Source organism: Falco cherrug, chromosome 2 (genome assembly GCF_023634085.1).
Source record: "Falco cherrug isolate bFalChe1 chromosome 2, bFalChe1.pri, whole genome shotgun sequence".
NCBI lineage: Eukaryota > Metazoa > Chordata > Aves > Falconiformes > Falconidae > Falco > Falco cherrug.
The window spans coordinates 97,393,394-97,407,981 of NC_073698.1; the positions used below are offsets into that span (position 1 = coordinate 97,393,394).

The 14,588-nt window shown below is 37.9% G+C and overlaps 1 protein-coding gene across 1 annotated transcript in view; it reads left to right on the top strand.

Annotated features, from left to right (window-relative positions):
• Positions 1–14,588, top strand: part of ANOS1 (anosmin 1) — a 140,186-nt gene that overhangs the window by 77,961 nt on the left and 47,637 nt on the right. The window contains exons 4-5 of the mRNA XM_055702810.1: positions 1,395–1,617; positions 6,944–7,128. Coding sequence (XP_055558785.1) covers positions 1,395–1,617; positions 6,944–7,128 — 408 coding nt within the window. The remainder of the gene's footprint in view (positions 1–1,394; positions 1,618–6,943; positions 7,129–14,588) is intronic.

A 14,588-nucleotide genomic window follows, 5' to 3' on the forward strand; every position in this document is an offset into this window, starting at 1 on the left:
AGCTTAACTGGCTAACCATGTAATCAGGTGCATTCCAATGAGGGGAACAGCAGGACTGTGTGTCCAAGGATCACCGGGGTCAGTAGCAAATGTAAGGACTGTTCATTTTGGCAGCTGTTAGGCTGGTTAAGCTGAAACACCTAAATGCGTCCTTCAAAGCCTGATTCAAAAATTCTGGACTGTTCTGTAGAACAAGATGGGAGATGTAACATAGTGGCACATTCTTGGACCACAGTGACTTTGGAGAATAAACTGACACAATCTGTGAAACACCTACGCCTCCATGATAGTGAAATCTTTCTCATTTTGCCGGAAGTATGAAAACAATAAAAATAAGAACAAGATTCAAAAACATTTGAATATGGAAGGAAGTTGCAGAAGTTACATGAATAGTTGGATGGACGGTGGATTATAATTCCTGTGTATGCTCAGGAATCTGTAAATCAGATCTGTCAGGATGGAAGGGGTTTGGTTGCTCTGAGATAGAAAGGCAGGCTATAGGTACCCCAGTTACATGGGTTGCTCATCCCCAGTTCCAGCAATCACTTTGAAGGGAATCACTTTATCTGTTTTTGCACCAGACTAAATGAAGTACCAGATAAAAGAGTACATGAAATCCCCATGTCACACACAATGCTTTCCCTAGGGTGCTAGATGCTATTTGTAATACAATTTTAAGTGAACCTTGCAAACCTCTGAGTAGTACACATGCTGTAAAAAAATGTCTCTGTGTTGCAGCAACCTCTTGTATATCTCAGAGTTGATTTCTCAGAGAAGTAGAATTTACTTTGATCTATAATCAATGTATGTAGGCCTTACTTTAATTTGTATTTTGTGATCATTTTATCAAAAATTTAGTTCCAGTTGCATGAAGAGTTACACAATTACTAATATGCTGGCAAGGACATAAAGGTGCTGCAAAATCTTCTCTTAGCCAACTCAGTTCAAACAGTATAATGAAACAAGATTTCACTTATTTATCTAGTGTGGCATTACATCAGATATTGTGGGTAAATTGTTATGAAGTACAAAGGGAGGAATTTGGGGTAGTAGAACAAAAAGACTGTCTGACCGCTGCTTTTCCTTTGTTTTCTGAACGCTTTTAATCTGTCATTGAGCAACTTTGTAACCAGCCAATGTGAGGAAAACAAGGGAAAGCTGGCACATATAAACAACTTTATTCCATTAAAAATGGTGGTCTTACTTGAGGGAATTCATCATTCTGTACTTGGAATGCTTTTTTAGAAGTGGCTTGAATATATAAATCTTCAGGGATAGTCTTGCAAAAGCTGAAAATCTGAATTTTTGTATAGGAGGTCTTGGAAAATGTACAACTTTTTTTTTTTTTTTTTTCTTGTTGAAAAATTTACACAGTTCTTTTGCTTTCCCTTTAGCCTCTTTTTCCCAAGAAGAATTACGAATGCCTAACTAGCTGTGAATTCCTTAAGTACATCCTGTCTGTGAAGCAAGGGGACTGCCCAGCACCTGAGAAGGCCAGTGGTTTTGCAGCTGCCTGTGTTGAAAGCTGTGAAGCTGATAGTGAATGTTCTGGAGTGAAGAAATGCTGTTCCAATGGATGTGGTCATACGTGCCAAGTTCCAAAAAATCTGTACAAAGGTAGAGATTATTAATATGTACTCATACTAGCCTAATAACTTCGGGCCATAATAAAGTCTCCTAGAAAACCAGGACTGTCATTTCATAGGGGTTTGTATGGATGTGAAAAAAAAGGAGAGGTGCCTGTAGAAATGTGGCTGGACACTGAAAAGGTGGAAAGCCAGAGAAAAATATTGCTGTTGAATTTTTTTCCCCTTGTGAAGCCCATGTTTAGAAATATGTGGAATGTAAACATGTGGCTATTATGAATCATCTTAAGCAGAACAAACTTGCCAACTTAGGTGAAATCTCACTTAATTTGATGCAGATGAGAGAGAATGCAGCAGAAAAATATTTAATGGTAAATAGTTCAATGTCTATTAATCAGAAATAACATTTATGTTTGTAAGCCAGGCAGGTAGGACTACCAAATAGGAAGTGTGAATAATCTGGTAAAAGAACAAATCAATGCAATATATTTGGCATTGGTGTTCTTAACGACCTAAAAACCTCTAGAGAAAGATTATAATAACCACATATATGTTAAATCATTATTTAAAACTAAGGCAATATTATTCAAAATTTTATAATTTATTTGAGTCCTGATATTCTGTGAAAAAAGGTTTTCCTTCTCATCCCTCAGCAAGAAAATACAGACTAAGAAATGATTTGCTTAGACAAACTCCAGTTTTTAATATGTTGCAATTAAAAAAGCTTTATAATTGGAAATATTCTGAAAATGTGCTCCTAATGCAGAAAAATGAGCATTTATGAAAGGCATTTTCTTGTTCCACAGAGCTGGAATGTTTTGATAGAAATCCATTCTCCTTACTTCAGTGATAAAAAATAAATATTAATCAGTTATTCTGATAGCGTGGGCTTTCTGTGTGGTCTCTAATCAGCATAACTCAGAACTGAGCTCCAGGCTTAGGTCTGATTCCAGACTTACTTCCATCTGTAGATGGAAAAATGGTAAAATATATGGAGATCGTGATTTTATCTTTAAGTTTGTTGTTTTCACTGAAATGTTGGTACATATTTTTGAATCTCCCTAGTGATGAGATGTATGCCAGAAATATTGTGCTGTGACTTCTGAATCCTGTCTTTCAGTGTACAGGGTGGGCTGTCAGGAAGCACTGTCTTATTTATTTACATCAATGGAGAAATTCTGATCTAGAAGTCATATAGGTTGAGTAAGAATAAAACCGATGAAGATAGTGTTCAAGATATTTTGAACAGCAGGCAATACTGTGATCCAAAAATCCAGTGCAGAAGGGAGATTCTCATGCTTCCAAGATACTTCAGAGGATCCCCTTAAAAACTATAAGGAATTAATGCACTCTTATAAACAGCACCTTTCAAAATGAAAATTATTAAAATGGATCACTTAGTTATTTCTTTTGTCTTCTTGAGACAAATGACCGGAGTGATAAAGTGGCATTTGGATTGTATATGTAATGGTTTACATGGTCAGCTTCCATACCAGAACTGCAAAGCATTCCGGTAAATGTAACTGCTGAAAAAGGTAAAAACAAAACAAGCAAGCAAACAAACAAACAAAGGAAACAAGATGACATGCTTTTGGAGAGGACACAGGATATGACACGTTGTACAACTGAACACTGGAAAGTCTACTACTGTTCAGCATGGTTATACAGGAACAGAGCTAACCTTCTCTAACATCTTATCACCTATCTGCAGGACGTGCTTGCTTGTAAGAGCATTTGTCTTGCAGAGGAAGGGTAAGCCCAATACTATACTGCCTTCTCAGCTGATGAATTCAGCTAATTAGGCTCTTCAACCTGTCTTTCTGCAACAAAGGACAAAGAGAAGCGGAGCAGGCTTGCTATTCATTTCCTCCAGGGGTAAATGACCTTCCTGTCACTAAGGAAAGGCAAACTCTGCAAGCCTGACTAAGATCTAGTGAATAAGTTTAGTACTTATTCTTATAATTTTGACAGCACTCACAGCTAGAAAATGAACTCAGATCTAAGAATCTAAGAGTCTGCAGAAGTTACTATAGTTTTACTGTTGATCAAGCTCTGGACATAAGTTACAACAGCAGGTATAATATAAATACTCATCTGATTTGCTGGATTTACAAACTGGATTTCCTCTCTAGTACTGACTGCTAAAGCCCAGTCATAAAAGAATATTAATATAAGTACGCTGCCACGAAAGTCTTGTATTGCAAGTGTTGTTGGATTAACATAACAAGTCCAGTTATTCATTATCATAATTGTTAATTGGCTTGCATTCACTGTAATCTTCAAACTGTCCATTATCATTGTATTTTTTCATCTCTGTTGGGCGTATTACTAATCAGTTCCATAATCTTTCCATTTTTATTTCCCTTTACTGGAGATATCAGATGTTTACTCCTACTCTTTTGTCACCTACCTTATCATCTCCTTTACATTGTCTCAACTAGTGAAGGACTTCAGAAAGTGTCCCTTCTCCATGGCCTACCTAATTATTTTTTTTCTATACGGACATAATAATGTTACAAGTAATAGTAAGTGCCTAATGTAGATTTAATACTTTAGAGATAGAAATGGGAGCAGTATCTCTACTTTGAAATAAAACAGTTTGAAAACGCAGAAGAAAAAGGAAGGAAGAGAAAGGGAAATGCGTGGTCAAGTTCACTTTGTCTGATGTGCGCATGTGCACACCTAAGTAAGGACAAGGACATGTATATTTTTCTACAGTCAGCTGGTAACACATGAAAAAATGACCTATCACCTTTTTTCCTGTTCAGAAGTTAGTGGTCTGTCAGATGTGATGATACACCTACTTGTGTGAACTTTCCAGGACCTCTTTCTAACAAGGATTCAGAACTCATGCTGGCTCTACCAGCCTAACTAGTTTTGTCTGAAACGTGTAAGGGAGCAATCCATGCAGCAGACCAAACTGCAGATCTGGGCACAGTAAATTATGAAGAGATGATTATGACATTTAAAGTGTACGATAGTATTGAAAATATCATAATAGGATAGTGGGAGCCTGATGGTCACCCACAGTTTAAAGGCTCATCTCATGCTTAGAGAAAAACAGTTTTCTATTAAATAGTGTACAGTTTTGCACATCTCTGAGTCTTTGAACAACTGTGTTTACAATTGTACTGATGCCATGAATATACCCTTTACTGTCAGAAATCGTTCCATGGAAGTTTTTTGAATTCCTAGAGAATCAACATTTAAGATCAGATTCTTATGGTGGTTCAATGTGCAATTTGTGTTTTCACGGCATGGAGATGCATGTACTGTTTGAAAGATACCTTTAGAAACATTTTTCCTGGGCTGGGGTATTGATAACATGCAGCAATCAGTGATTTGAATTCTTCAGTTAAGCACCACAGACTTCAGAGGACTAATTTGTTCCAGCATGATGAAAGGGCTGACCATTTACATAATAAAAAGCACATTGAAGAGTAATTGAATCTACACATCTGGATATTAAATTGATGGTGCTGGTTCTATAAAAGTATTTTAAAATGCACTTGTGCTGTGCTCTCGCTGTTTGTGCTGCTGTGCTCCATCTGCACACAATTACGTAACACTGGAGAGGCCGAGATACTTGCAATCAAGTGAATCCAACTGCCCCTAATACGAAGCAGATGGAAGTTTTCTTAACATGCAAATTGTAGGATTATTGTACGTCTTAATTAAAGAAGGATTTTCAAATGTGGAAATCTGAACTGACATGTTCTGTGATGTTTGTTATATTAGACTAAGACTGCAGGCTGCTGAAGGGTATCTAGAGTTTAAACTGCTGTGATAACCAGATTTAAATACTGGATTTTCCACAGGTTGATTTTAGGTTTGTTCAAGGGCTACAAGTTAGTTTTTATTTACCTGTAGCTAATTGGATAATCAGATTTAGGAGAAGACCTCTTAAAATCGAAAAGCGGTTTGTTCACCTAAGGAAATTTTGATACTCTGTTATCTGTGGCAGACTGAGTAGGAAACAACTTACCAAACCAACACATTATGCTGGACTCATGTGGACAGTCACTGAAATGACAAAATAACTAGAGTGCATATGATAACTTGCTAAGAAGGTTTATATATCAGCATAGAAATCTTGTGACATATCCTGAAGCGGCAAGATGCAGTGCACTCAAATATTTGATTTCCTAAAGTCTGTCTAGAGAAATGTATCTAACACTTGATTTGTCAATTTAATCAAAAGGTGCCAAATTTGAAGAGCTGTTTTTTTCCTTTAAGCTACTGCAGATGATTTCAAAACAGTGATATTACCAGCAGTAGGAACAACAGAAATAACTGTCCTTCAGTATCATTGTATAACGAGAAATTACTGTAAAATTTTAGAAAGATGTCTTTGTTTCTGAAATGTAACGGTTGGACAGTATATGTTAGATATACCTATTCCAAGATGCCTTGAAAATACCTTTCCTATTTCTTTAGGGAAGAGTGTAGCATGACACATCATAAAATACAGCTGCATGTGAATCAATAAGATCATGTTGCCAAGGAGAAGGCAAACAGCTTTCTTAAGTGTATCAATTTAATGTAAGATGTGTGAAATAATCCTGCTTCTCTAGTCTACACTGTAAGAGTTTAGACACAGTCTCTGTCCAGTTTTAGGCTTGATTCTGAAGAAGGGCTGTGGGTCAATAGAGTTTCTAGACACAAGTGCAAGAATGATCAGAGGTCTAGAAACACTGATTTAAAAGAAAAGAAGAATGATCTTTGGTTACTAGAGTGGAGAAGAAAACATTCAGAGGTATGATGACAGTCTTGTGGTACATGAAAGGCTCCTCCATAGATGAAAAAGAATCTGTTCTCCATGATCCGTGAACATCGTGGACAGTTATCGAGTACAAGATGCGGTGGAGGAGACTAAACAGGGTTGTGAGAAAGCTTTCTAATGGTAAGGATGGAGAAGTGGTGTAATGGATCACTATGTGGTGTAGAAGTTCTGTCATTCTGTCATAAATTAGGTGAAAAACTGAACTAGTATGACTGATTCCGCTTGGGATCAAAGGTGTCTTTCTCCAAGTTATCAAAGCATATTTGGAAGGTGTTTTCTGTGAGATCAGTTTTAGCTTAAAACTTACATATCATTTAGTTTTTAAGTGAAATAAATAATTCTGAAGATTTTTTTAAAAATAACTTTGCCGTTAACAGAGATAGGTCAGTTATGAGCACTTCTGAAACTCCTATGCTCACCAGCCTATCCATTCCCCTCTTTTTTCCTTTTGTCTCATCTAGTTGTTTCGGGGGGGGGGGGTGTTTAAATTATTTTTTAATACAGCTTCATCTACATATGGTTTAATTGCATCTTGCAAATTACTCATATATTTTGTCTGCACTTTCCTATTCAGGTGTTCCACTGAAACCCCGGAAAGAATTAAAATTCATAGAACTTCAGTCAGGAGACCTGGAGGTGAAGTGGTCTTCAAAATTCAATATTTCCATTGAGCCTGTGATCTATGTTGTTCAGAGGAGGTGGAATCAAGGAATCCATCCAAGTGAGGATGATGCTACTAACTGGCAAACTGTGGCACAGGTCAGTTCTTTGTGAAGCAATATGGATCCCTAGCTTCCAGACCATGAGCTAAATAAAGGTCCTCTTCAGATCAGAGTTAGATCACTTACAGGTGGGGGAGGCTTATGAAGAGGGAGCCCTTTGTAGGGTTTCTCTCCAGGTCGCAACAGAGCTGCAAACAGAACCCAGATCTCCAGGGCTTTGCTTACTGCTCAGTGAAGTGTTTGCTAGATTTACTGAGGTGAAATGAACTTGTATTTTCACTTCCAGTTTTTCAGTTATAGAAACATCAAATGCTTTTGGTATGTATTGACAATGATTTCATAAAAAAATGCATGAATATATCAGTAAAAAGGTAAATAATGGTTTTCTTGTCCCCAAAAGAAAAACTACTCAGAGGTTTATGTTTTCAAAATGAGTTTATTTTGTGGGTTTGCTCATTGTAGATAAAAATTGATAGAACTGAAGGCTTGATTTCCATGAGGCCAGTAAAGTGGCAATTACTTGTAAGCACGTACTTACGATCTATTCAGATGTGAATTCCAAAGTCTCTGAAAGCCACAAATCTCTTGAAAAATGCAGAATTAGATACCAAAATCCGTTAAAGGAAGCACGTAAGAGACATAGCTCTTTTGAGGTCAGTGGGACTCAGTGCGCAGTTCCAGTGCATGGCTTGGGTCTTATAGGAAAGATAAGAAATTACATTTGTGAAACAGCTATTTAATTTTTGAAATAAAACACAGAGTGAAAAAAGACTAAAAGCTGTCTTCTTGTAAAGTTTTTTTTTTTTCTCATGTGACCCTCCCAAGGCGGAAAAGCCTATGATGTCATGCTCTTATCACTCACTGCAATCCAGACTGAAAATGTAAGATTCATGAGCAAATGTTTCTTAATGAGAAGCAGCCAACAGAGCATAAATTTTCACTTAGTTCCTTCCCAGTTTCAATCTGTTTTTTAACATGCTGACAGTCCACCTGGATGGCAGAATTCCAATCATTTATCTTAACTGCTTCACCCTCATCCCTGCTGACAAGAAAAGTAAAATGCTGATTTTGAAAAGATCTGCAAAATGTCGTTATGGCTAGGGAAAAAAGGAAAGAGAGAATAAATAGAACCATCCACAAAATAAAGGGGTTTAAATTCTGTGACAATCTGTATTCATTCTCAATTCAGATTGTGTAGGAAATCTATCTTAAAATAATGTCAAGCTTGTGAAACTGAGCACTCAAGTAGAAGTGCAGCTCTTAACCTCAATGTGGTGCTACAGGGGGCTGTCAATATGTTAGAGTCTTGCTCAGAAAAAGTCGCAGGCAGCAGAGCCTGGCATGAAACCCTACTTGTGCAAGCCCAAGGGAACATGCACACCTCCAAACCTGGTAAAATTACAGCGACTTACTTATTATCTTTCAGCAGAGGTACAGGTCTTCAGTCTGCATTCTCTGTATTCAGCAAACAACCTCCAGCCTTTGCTACCAGGGAAATACCATGTAGCAAAAACGAGCCAGATCTGAATTACTTCTCTTTGTTTTCGTACCATGTATATGTGCTAGACTGTAGAAGCCCAACTCTTTTGGCTGGTGGATCCAGACTGCAGAGGTAGCACGCTGCTGTGGTTTTTCTCATCCCAGAAAGAGACACGCACGTTTCGGGAAGCATGCACTATATGTACTTCACTATACGAACCTGTGCCTTCTTGCAGTGGATAGGAGTGTTTCGGAAATGTGTTCCTGTGCAAGAGTAATAAGAACCTTGACAGCTGCCTTTCCTGGGGGTCTGTTACATGTGGGCAGAAGGGGCTGAGTTAATCACTGTGGCAGGAGAAGCCTTCTCCAACTGACACCTTTCTGAGAACTTCGCTGTCCCTTCTGCATCACAAGAGATGGGTGTTTGGTTGTGTGATGGGACCCTACTGGGGACATCAGTTTGGAACAAGCTTCAGGATGCCTGACTGGCTTCGTGAACTGTGTATACCTTATGGGACATACGGGCTGGGCACCCTTGAGGGGTGCTAGTAATCAGAATTTCTGTCTCTGTTGAGTAATGGACCTTCATGGTGTTGGTAGTTTTAGACATCCCACCAGGCAGTCAAATTAGTTAAGTGTGGCTGCATGCAAATAGAATTTATTCTGCAATATCAGCAGCAAGGATGGATATCCAGTTTGACTAAAGTGACTGTGTGCACAGCCGCTGGGATTTTCTTGTCTGTATAATGGAGATTTTTTCTTGTATGATTCCAAAACATTGGGGTATGGGACCTTAATTATAGGCAAAGGCTGCAAAGAGCTCAGCCATTCAGCTGAGAACTCCTGGGGCGTTTCAGCCCAGGGATGAAGCTGGCTTTTTCATTACTCTGCAACTTAAGCTAAAGAGCGTGCAGAAAACAGCTGAGGAAAGGCTGAGGGTGAAGACGTGAATTTCACTGTGCCTATGCTCGTATGTAGTGTAATCATGCAAAGTTATTGTTTGCATCTTCTTAGAAGAAATTTCATAATATTTTACGAGAGTTCCTCATCCGATATTCTATTTTTATTATCCGTCCAAGAAGAAATGGGGTTATAATTTTCAATAACTTTAAGGTGTTTACTTTTCAAAAAAAATGTTTTCTGTTTCCTTTAAATGAGCTCATTTTCAAGTATTTTCTCATGTCTCACGTAAATTTTTACTTGGTATTGAAAAAATAATTTTGAAAACGTTTGTTTCCTTTGGATTGTGTGTGTCATCAGGTCTTTCTTGATGTTTCCTTTTTAAGGAGGAAAGCTCAATCTATTGAGAATTAAATAACTAAGTTATTTATTTACCTCTCTAAGTATATAAAGAAAGCAAACACTTTGAAAACTATTGTAGTTATTTTTCACTTCAGGAAGAAGGGATTTTGTTAACTTTAGTTGTTTACTGCACATTTTTGGGAAAACTTGACATAATTAACTATTTGACTAATTTCCATTGGTTAATATAAAAACTATGGGAACTAAGATACTAATTAGTCTAGTTAGCCATGATGTACCGTGTCCTAAGCAGTTACGCCAAGTTTCTTACACTACTGTTTTGTAAGGTGTAACCAGCTGAGCAGGACCTGCTGCACTATCCCATGAGAATACTGTGTATCTTGTGAAAAAAACCTTATCATTCTCTTTGGTATTAATGCTTTCTAAAAATCATAGTATTACTGTTTACATTGGAAATTTAGATATTTAATCTTGTTAAGCTAATTAATGAAGTTAATTTAAAGCTGCCAGATCAGTTATTTTCAGACAGGACACATCTGTATTCTCTGAATGGATGTCAAGTATGTGTGTGTGTGTTTGCGCACATGTGCATGTATGTTTATACACACACGCATAAATATGTATGTATGCATATGGGCAGACAACAGTGAAGTTTACTTATTAGTTTATTCCTTTCTTAAAAAAAAATAAGGGGCAGAAAGAAGGAAGGGACTAGTTTGACTGTGACAGACCATTGCTTCACCTTGGAATTGTCTAAATTGTGTGGACAAAAGTTTGTGAGACACCTAAAGGTCTGGTTCTGAGGATGACAAGAAGTTTCTCAGCCTGTGGCAAATGACAAATCCCTGCTGGAGCTAAACACCAATCCTATACACTAAAGGTTTCTTTCTTATCCCCCAGGAAGGGCTTGCTTTGTTAAGCATTCTTAGAAGGTGACGAGCTTGTGTGGGATCGCATTCACATGAAATATGGGAGGTCTGCTGTCCTTTGGTTGAGCAGTGGATGCAGCACTGTCAGGTTTCTTCGGTATCAGAGGAAGCATAAACTGAGCTCTTCTAATATCCTGGATGGTATCCCTTCACTGTCTGAACTGTAAATTCTTTTATCACTGTGTGTTCTTTCAAAAGAAGGTATAAAGCTATGAACTCAACAGAGTGATGCTGTCCTCTCCTGTTTCCACTGATTAGTGTAATCCTTGGACGGGGGGGAAGCCGTCTGTACCATTTTTTGCTACAAAGACCTTCATTTTTTACATATATACAAAGGTATAGATATATGAGACAGAAAAAAACCCAACACCTTGGAGTGGCAACACAAGAATCAAATCTTGAGTGGCCTAACTGCTATGCTGCTGGATCGTATATTCTCTTATCTTCTCTTTCCACATCCTAACTAATGCCACCTTTCCCTTACAAGAAGTTGTAACTTTCAGCCTTCCTGTCTCTGAGGAACAATTTTGCCTGTGAATGTAGGACATGGTCTAATTCAAACTAGCATGCAGTAACCAAGATGCTAGGGAGTATTTGCTCCCAGCCTCTCAGATGGGATTGAAGATAGGTCATCCGCACTCTGGGTAAGTACTTTAATCATTAGTCAGTTGTATGAGAAACAGGGGGATATTTCTGTAGGTACATTGAAGACAATAGCAGATAATCACTTTTTGAAAGACAGGATGAGGGAACTACTTTTACTTTCAACAGAGGGCTCAGGGCTTAAACAGTTAAGGGCTGCTGGGAGAGGAGTAGAACTATCAGTGCATCCTAAATGGGGCAGCTCTGGGCAAATCTCATCCTAATTCTCCCCAGAAAACCCAACCACCTTCTTCTTTCTGTCCATTGGAGATGGCCTGTTGTCCCTTGGACCTGAAATGCACCCCTGAGGAGTGTCAGGTTGTTCTCTGTATTCTCCAGGTTATGTCATTGCGATTATGTACTGCTTTTATATAAAGTTGTATCCTAATGTAATTAATGGGGACTTTCCCTTATCTTCATTGAACTTTGGATGGTGCTGAAGGTTGACCAGTGATTTTATCTGAGGACTCATTTTATTCCAGCTGAAACACCTATTACGTTTGGAGGTTAGCTTCAAAACATTGTTCTTTTAAGTAAACGGGTAATACATAGACAAAATAAACAGTAATTATGATCCTGTAATGATTTGAGAGGTGATCTTTTTGATTTGCCTTTTATTTATGATTGTTAAAAAATACACTAGAATTCTAAGAAATCAATAAAAATGTGGTTTAATTTTTCTCATAATCAGGCAGAATTTTAGGTGTGTGATGAAATTCAACCATTAGTTACTTAATACCGCTCAGCATACCATTTAGTGGGCTTGCATTAATATATAAAACAGATATTGAAAGGACTGTACTTATTACGATCTTAGCTCCAAATATAAGTAGTGAGAACTAACTAAACTAAAGCAATTAAACAAAAAATTCCATTTACCATTGAGGTAGTATAAGATATCTCAGTAGTATTTAACTCTATTGAAATGAATTAAATCTGTGTAAAGGTTGCTTAGAGGTGCCAAAGTAGTTCGTAAATGCAGGAGTTACAGATACACCTCCTGCATGCCATTGAGTTTAAGAGGAGGTTTGCCAACAAAATGAATGATGAAAGTAATAGGCCCAAGGCATGTTCCTAAATTAAAATAATGTTGGTGATATGGATTGTCAGATTATTTGATCTTACAGTAGATTGCCATGGAAGACTGACACAACTGAAATCCTTTCTTTTAATCAGTCCTAGCAGAATAGCTGAGCTGATGCAAATGTCATACAAGATTCCTTAGCTGAGGAATTTGGGGTCAAGTCTATTCAGATTATTCTTTCCTTGTAACTAAATTAATCAAATCTGTTTTTGAAAACACACAGTGTTGCAACTAATTAATTACCATTAGATACTGGTCCTGACCTTGATTTCGGTTGCAGAAGTAGCCTGTAATTAATTATTTCTGTTAATCTAGCAACAGGTTATATTCCTCTAGTTCACTGTCTTGTCCTGTCTGTAAATTCTTGAATATGTGGGTCTGCATGCTGGAGAAAAGTAGCACATTTGAGTGCTCTATAAAATGAAAATTATTATAGAAGTTGGTTCAGATAGGTGTTTTGTTCCCTAGGGGAACCCCTTTACTGGATGAGATAATTCACTCTACAGGTAACATAAAAGCTAAAAAACAGGAAAGAAGAAGATGAGGTGGGTAATGAAAGTGTTGGGACTGTTACCCCTGGTTAAGCTAAAAAGACAAATATAGTGGTCTGAATGGAGAAGGACTCTTAGTAGCAGCGATATGTGAGGGGCTCAAAGTCTGCAACACCAGTCCGAGAGCAGTTACTAGTGCAGTTTAGAAAGGCTGTCTTTACATGCACACACAAACGAGATACCTTTCCCTAAATTTTACTTGTCACCAGATGAAGAGATTAAGTGCAGGATAACACCTACAAATTTTGTCAGGGCTCTAAAAATACCATTGCTGAAGAGCTGAAGCAACATCCTCAATTTCTGGCTATCTGAGTTAGGTTGGCAGCAGCTACTTTCTTACACAAATCAGAAAGGGAGCAAAAAGCAGGAATTATGCTGTACCTTTTTTAGGAACTACTTGGCATCACTGCAAGTTACACTGAATCCTATACGGGGAAGGTAGGGGTTTGAAGCTATAGAAAACGGAGCTTGTAAAAATAAACTGATGTCACTACATTTTTAATGAGCTTGCATGTTTGGTCAGCAATGATTGTATAGTATATTTAGACATATTCAGGACATTTGGTTTAGGTCCATGTGTTATTTTGATTAAAGAATTAAATTAAAATGCAATAAACATGACATATTAAAATAAATTGAAAACTAGATAATTGAGAGGTAATTGAAAAAGTAAAATGCACAAGTAGATGAGTTTCTGATGAGTTTACAAAAATGTTACATCTTCAGTACTTGGCAGTGATTCAGTGGTTACTGGGAGACTGGGTTCAGTTCTGGTGTTTATACCTTAGGAAAAATAAAAAACAGCAGAGAAGACAGCTCTTTAAAAGTTTAAAGGGGGAAAAAAAACCATAGAGGAAAGCAGGGCTCAGAATAAGATCACATAAAGCACCTCCTACTGAAGGTTCAGAGTGCATCCATGCTTATTCATGCTTAACTGCAAATTTCAGCAGTTAAGGCACTCTCCACAGAAGTTGGAAGTTGAACTCATGACACTGGCAGTCTCAGTGGGTGTTGTTGGAGAAAAGGTCATCTCCTATGACCTGAGAAACGTCTGCAGGCAAGAGTTAAGGCTGCGAGTGTCTTTTTGACATAAGTGCCAAAGATCTGAAGGAAGCTTACATTCATTACCTGAGGGTTTTGTGTTTCCTATGAGCCAGAAAAGGTGGCTTCTCACAGCGCAGGATTTCATGAAGCCATTTTGGATCCCTGATTCCCTTCAGAACTGAGAATTGGAGAAATCAGTCCTGTGACCTGGGGCAATGAGTTTCCTGAAATGTCAACACCTGAACAGCTAGGCCCTATACACTGCTGAAGGTTGTGATAAACGGAAAATTAATTTTGTGAATTTTAACACTTCCCCAGTTCTAAATGTTACTTTTTCCAGAAGAGACCTGCAATGCACTGTAAAATTGGGTGGTTATATGATTTTGTTCACAGCTGTAAATGCTTTGCAGTGCAATGATGGTCAGTCAGGTGAGGCCGTTGCGTGCAGCCTCCTGACACTGTTGCATATTCAGCCTGACTCACTGGTGTTGCTTGGGAGGTGACA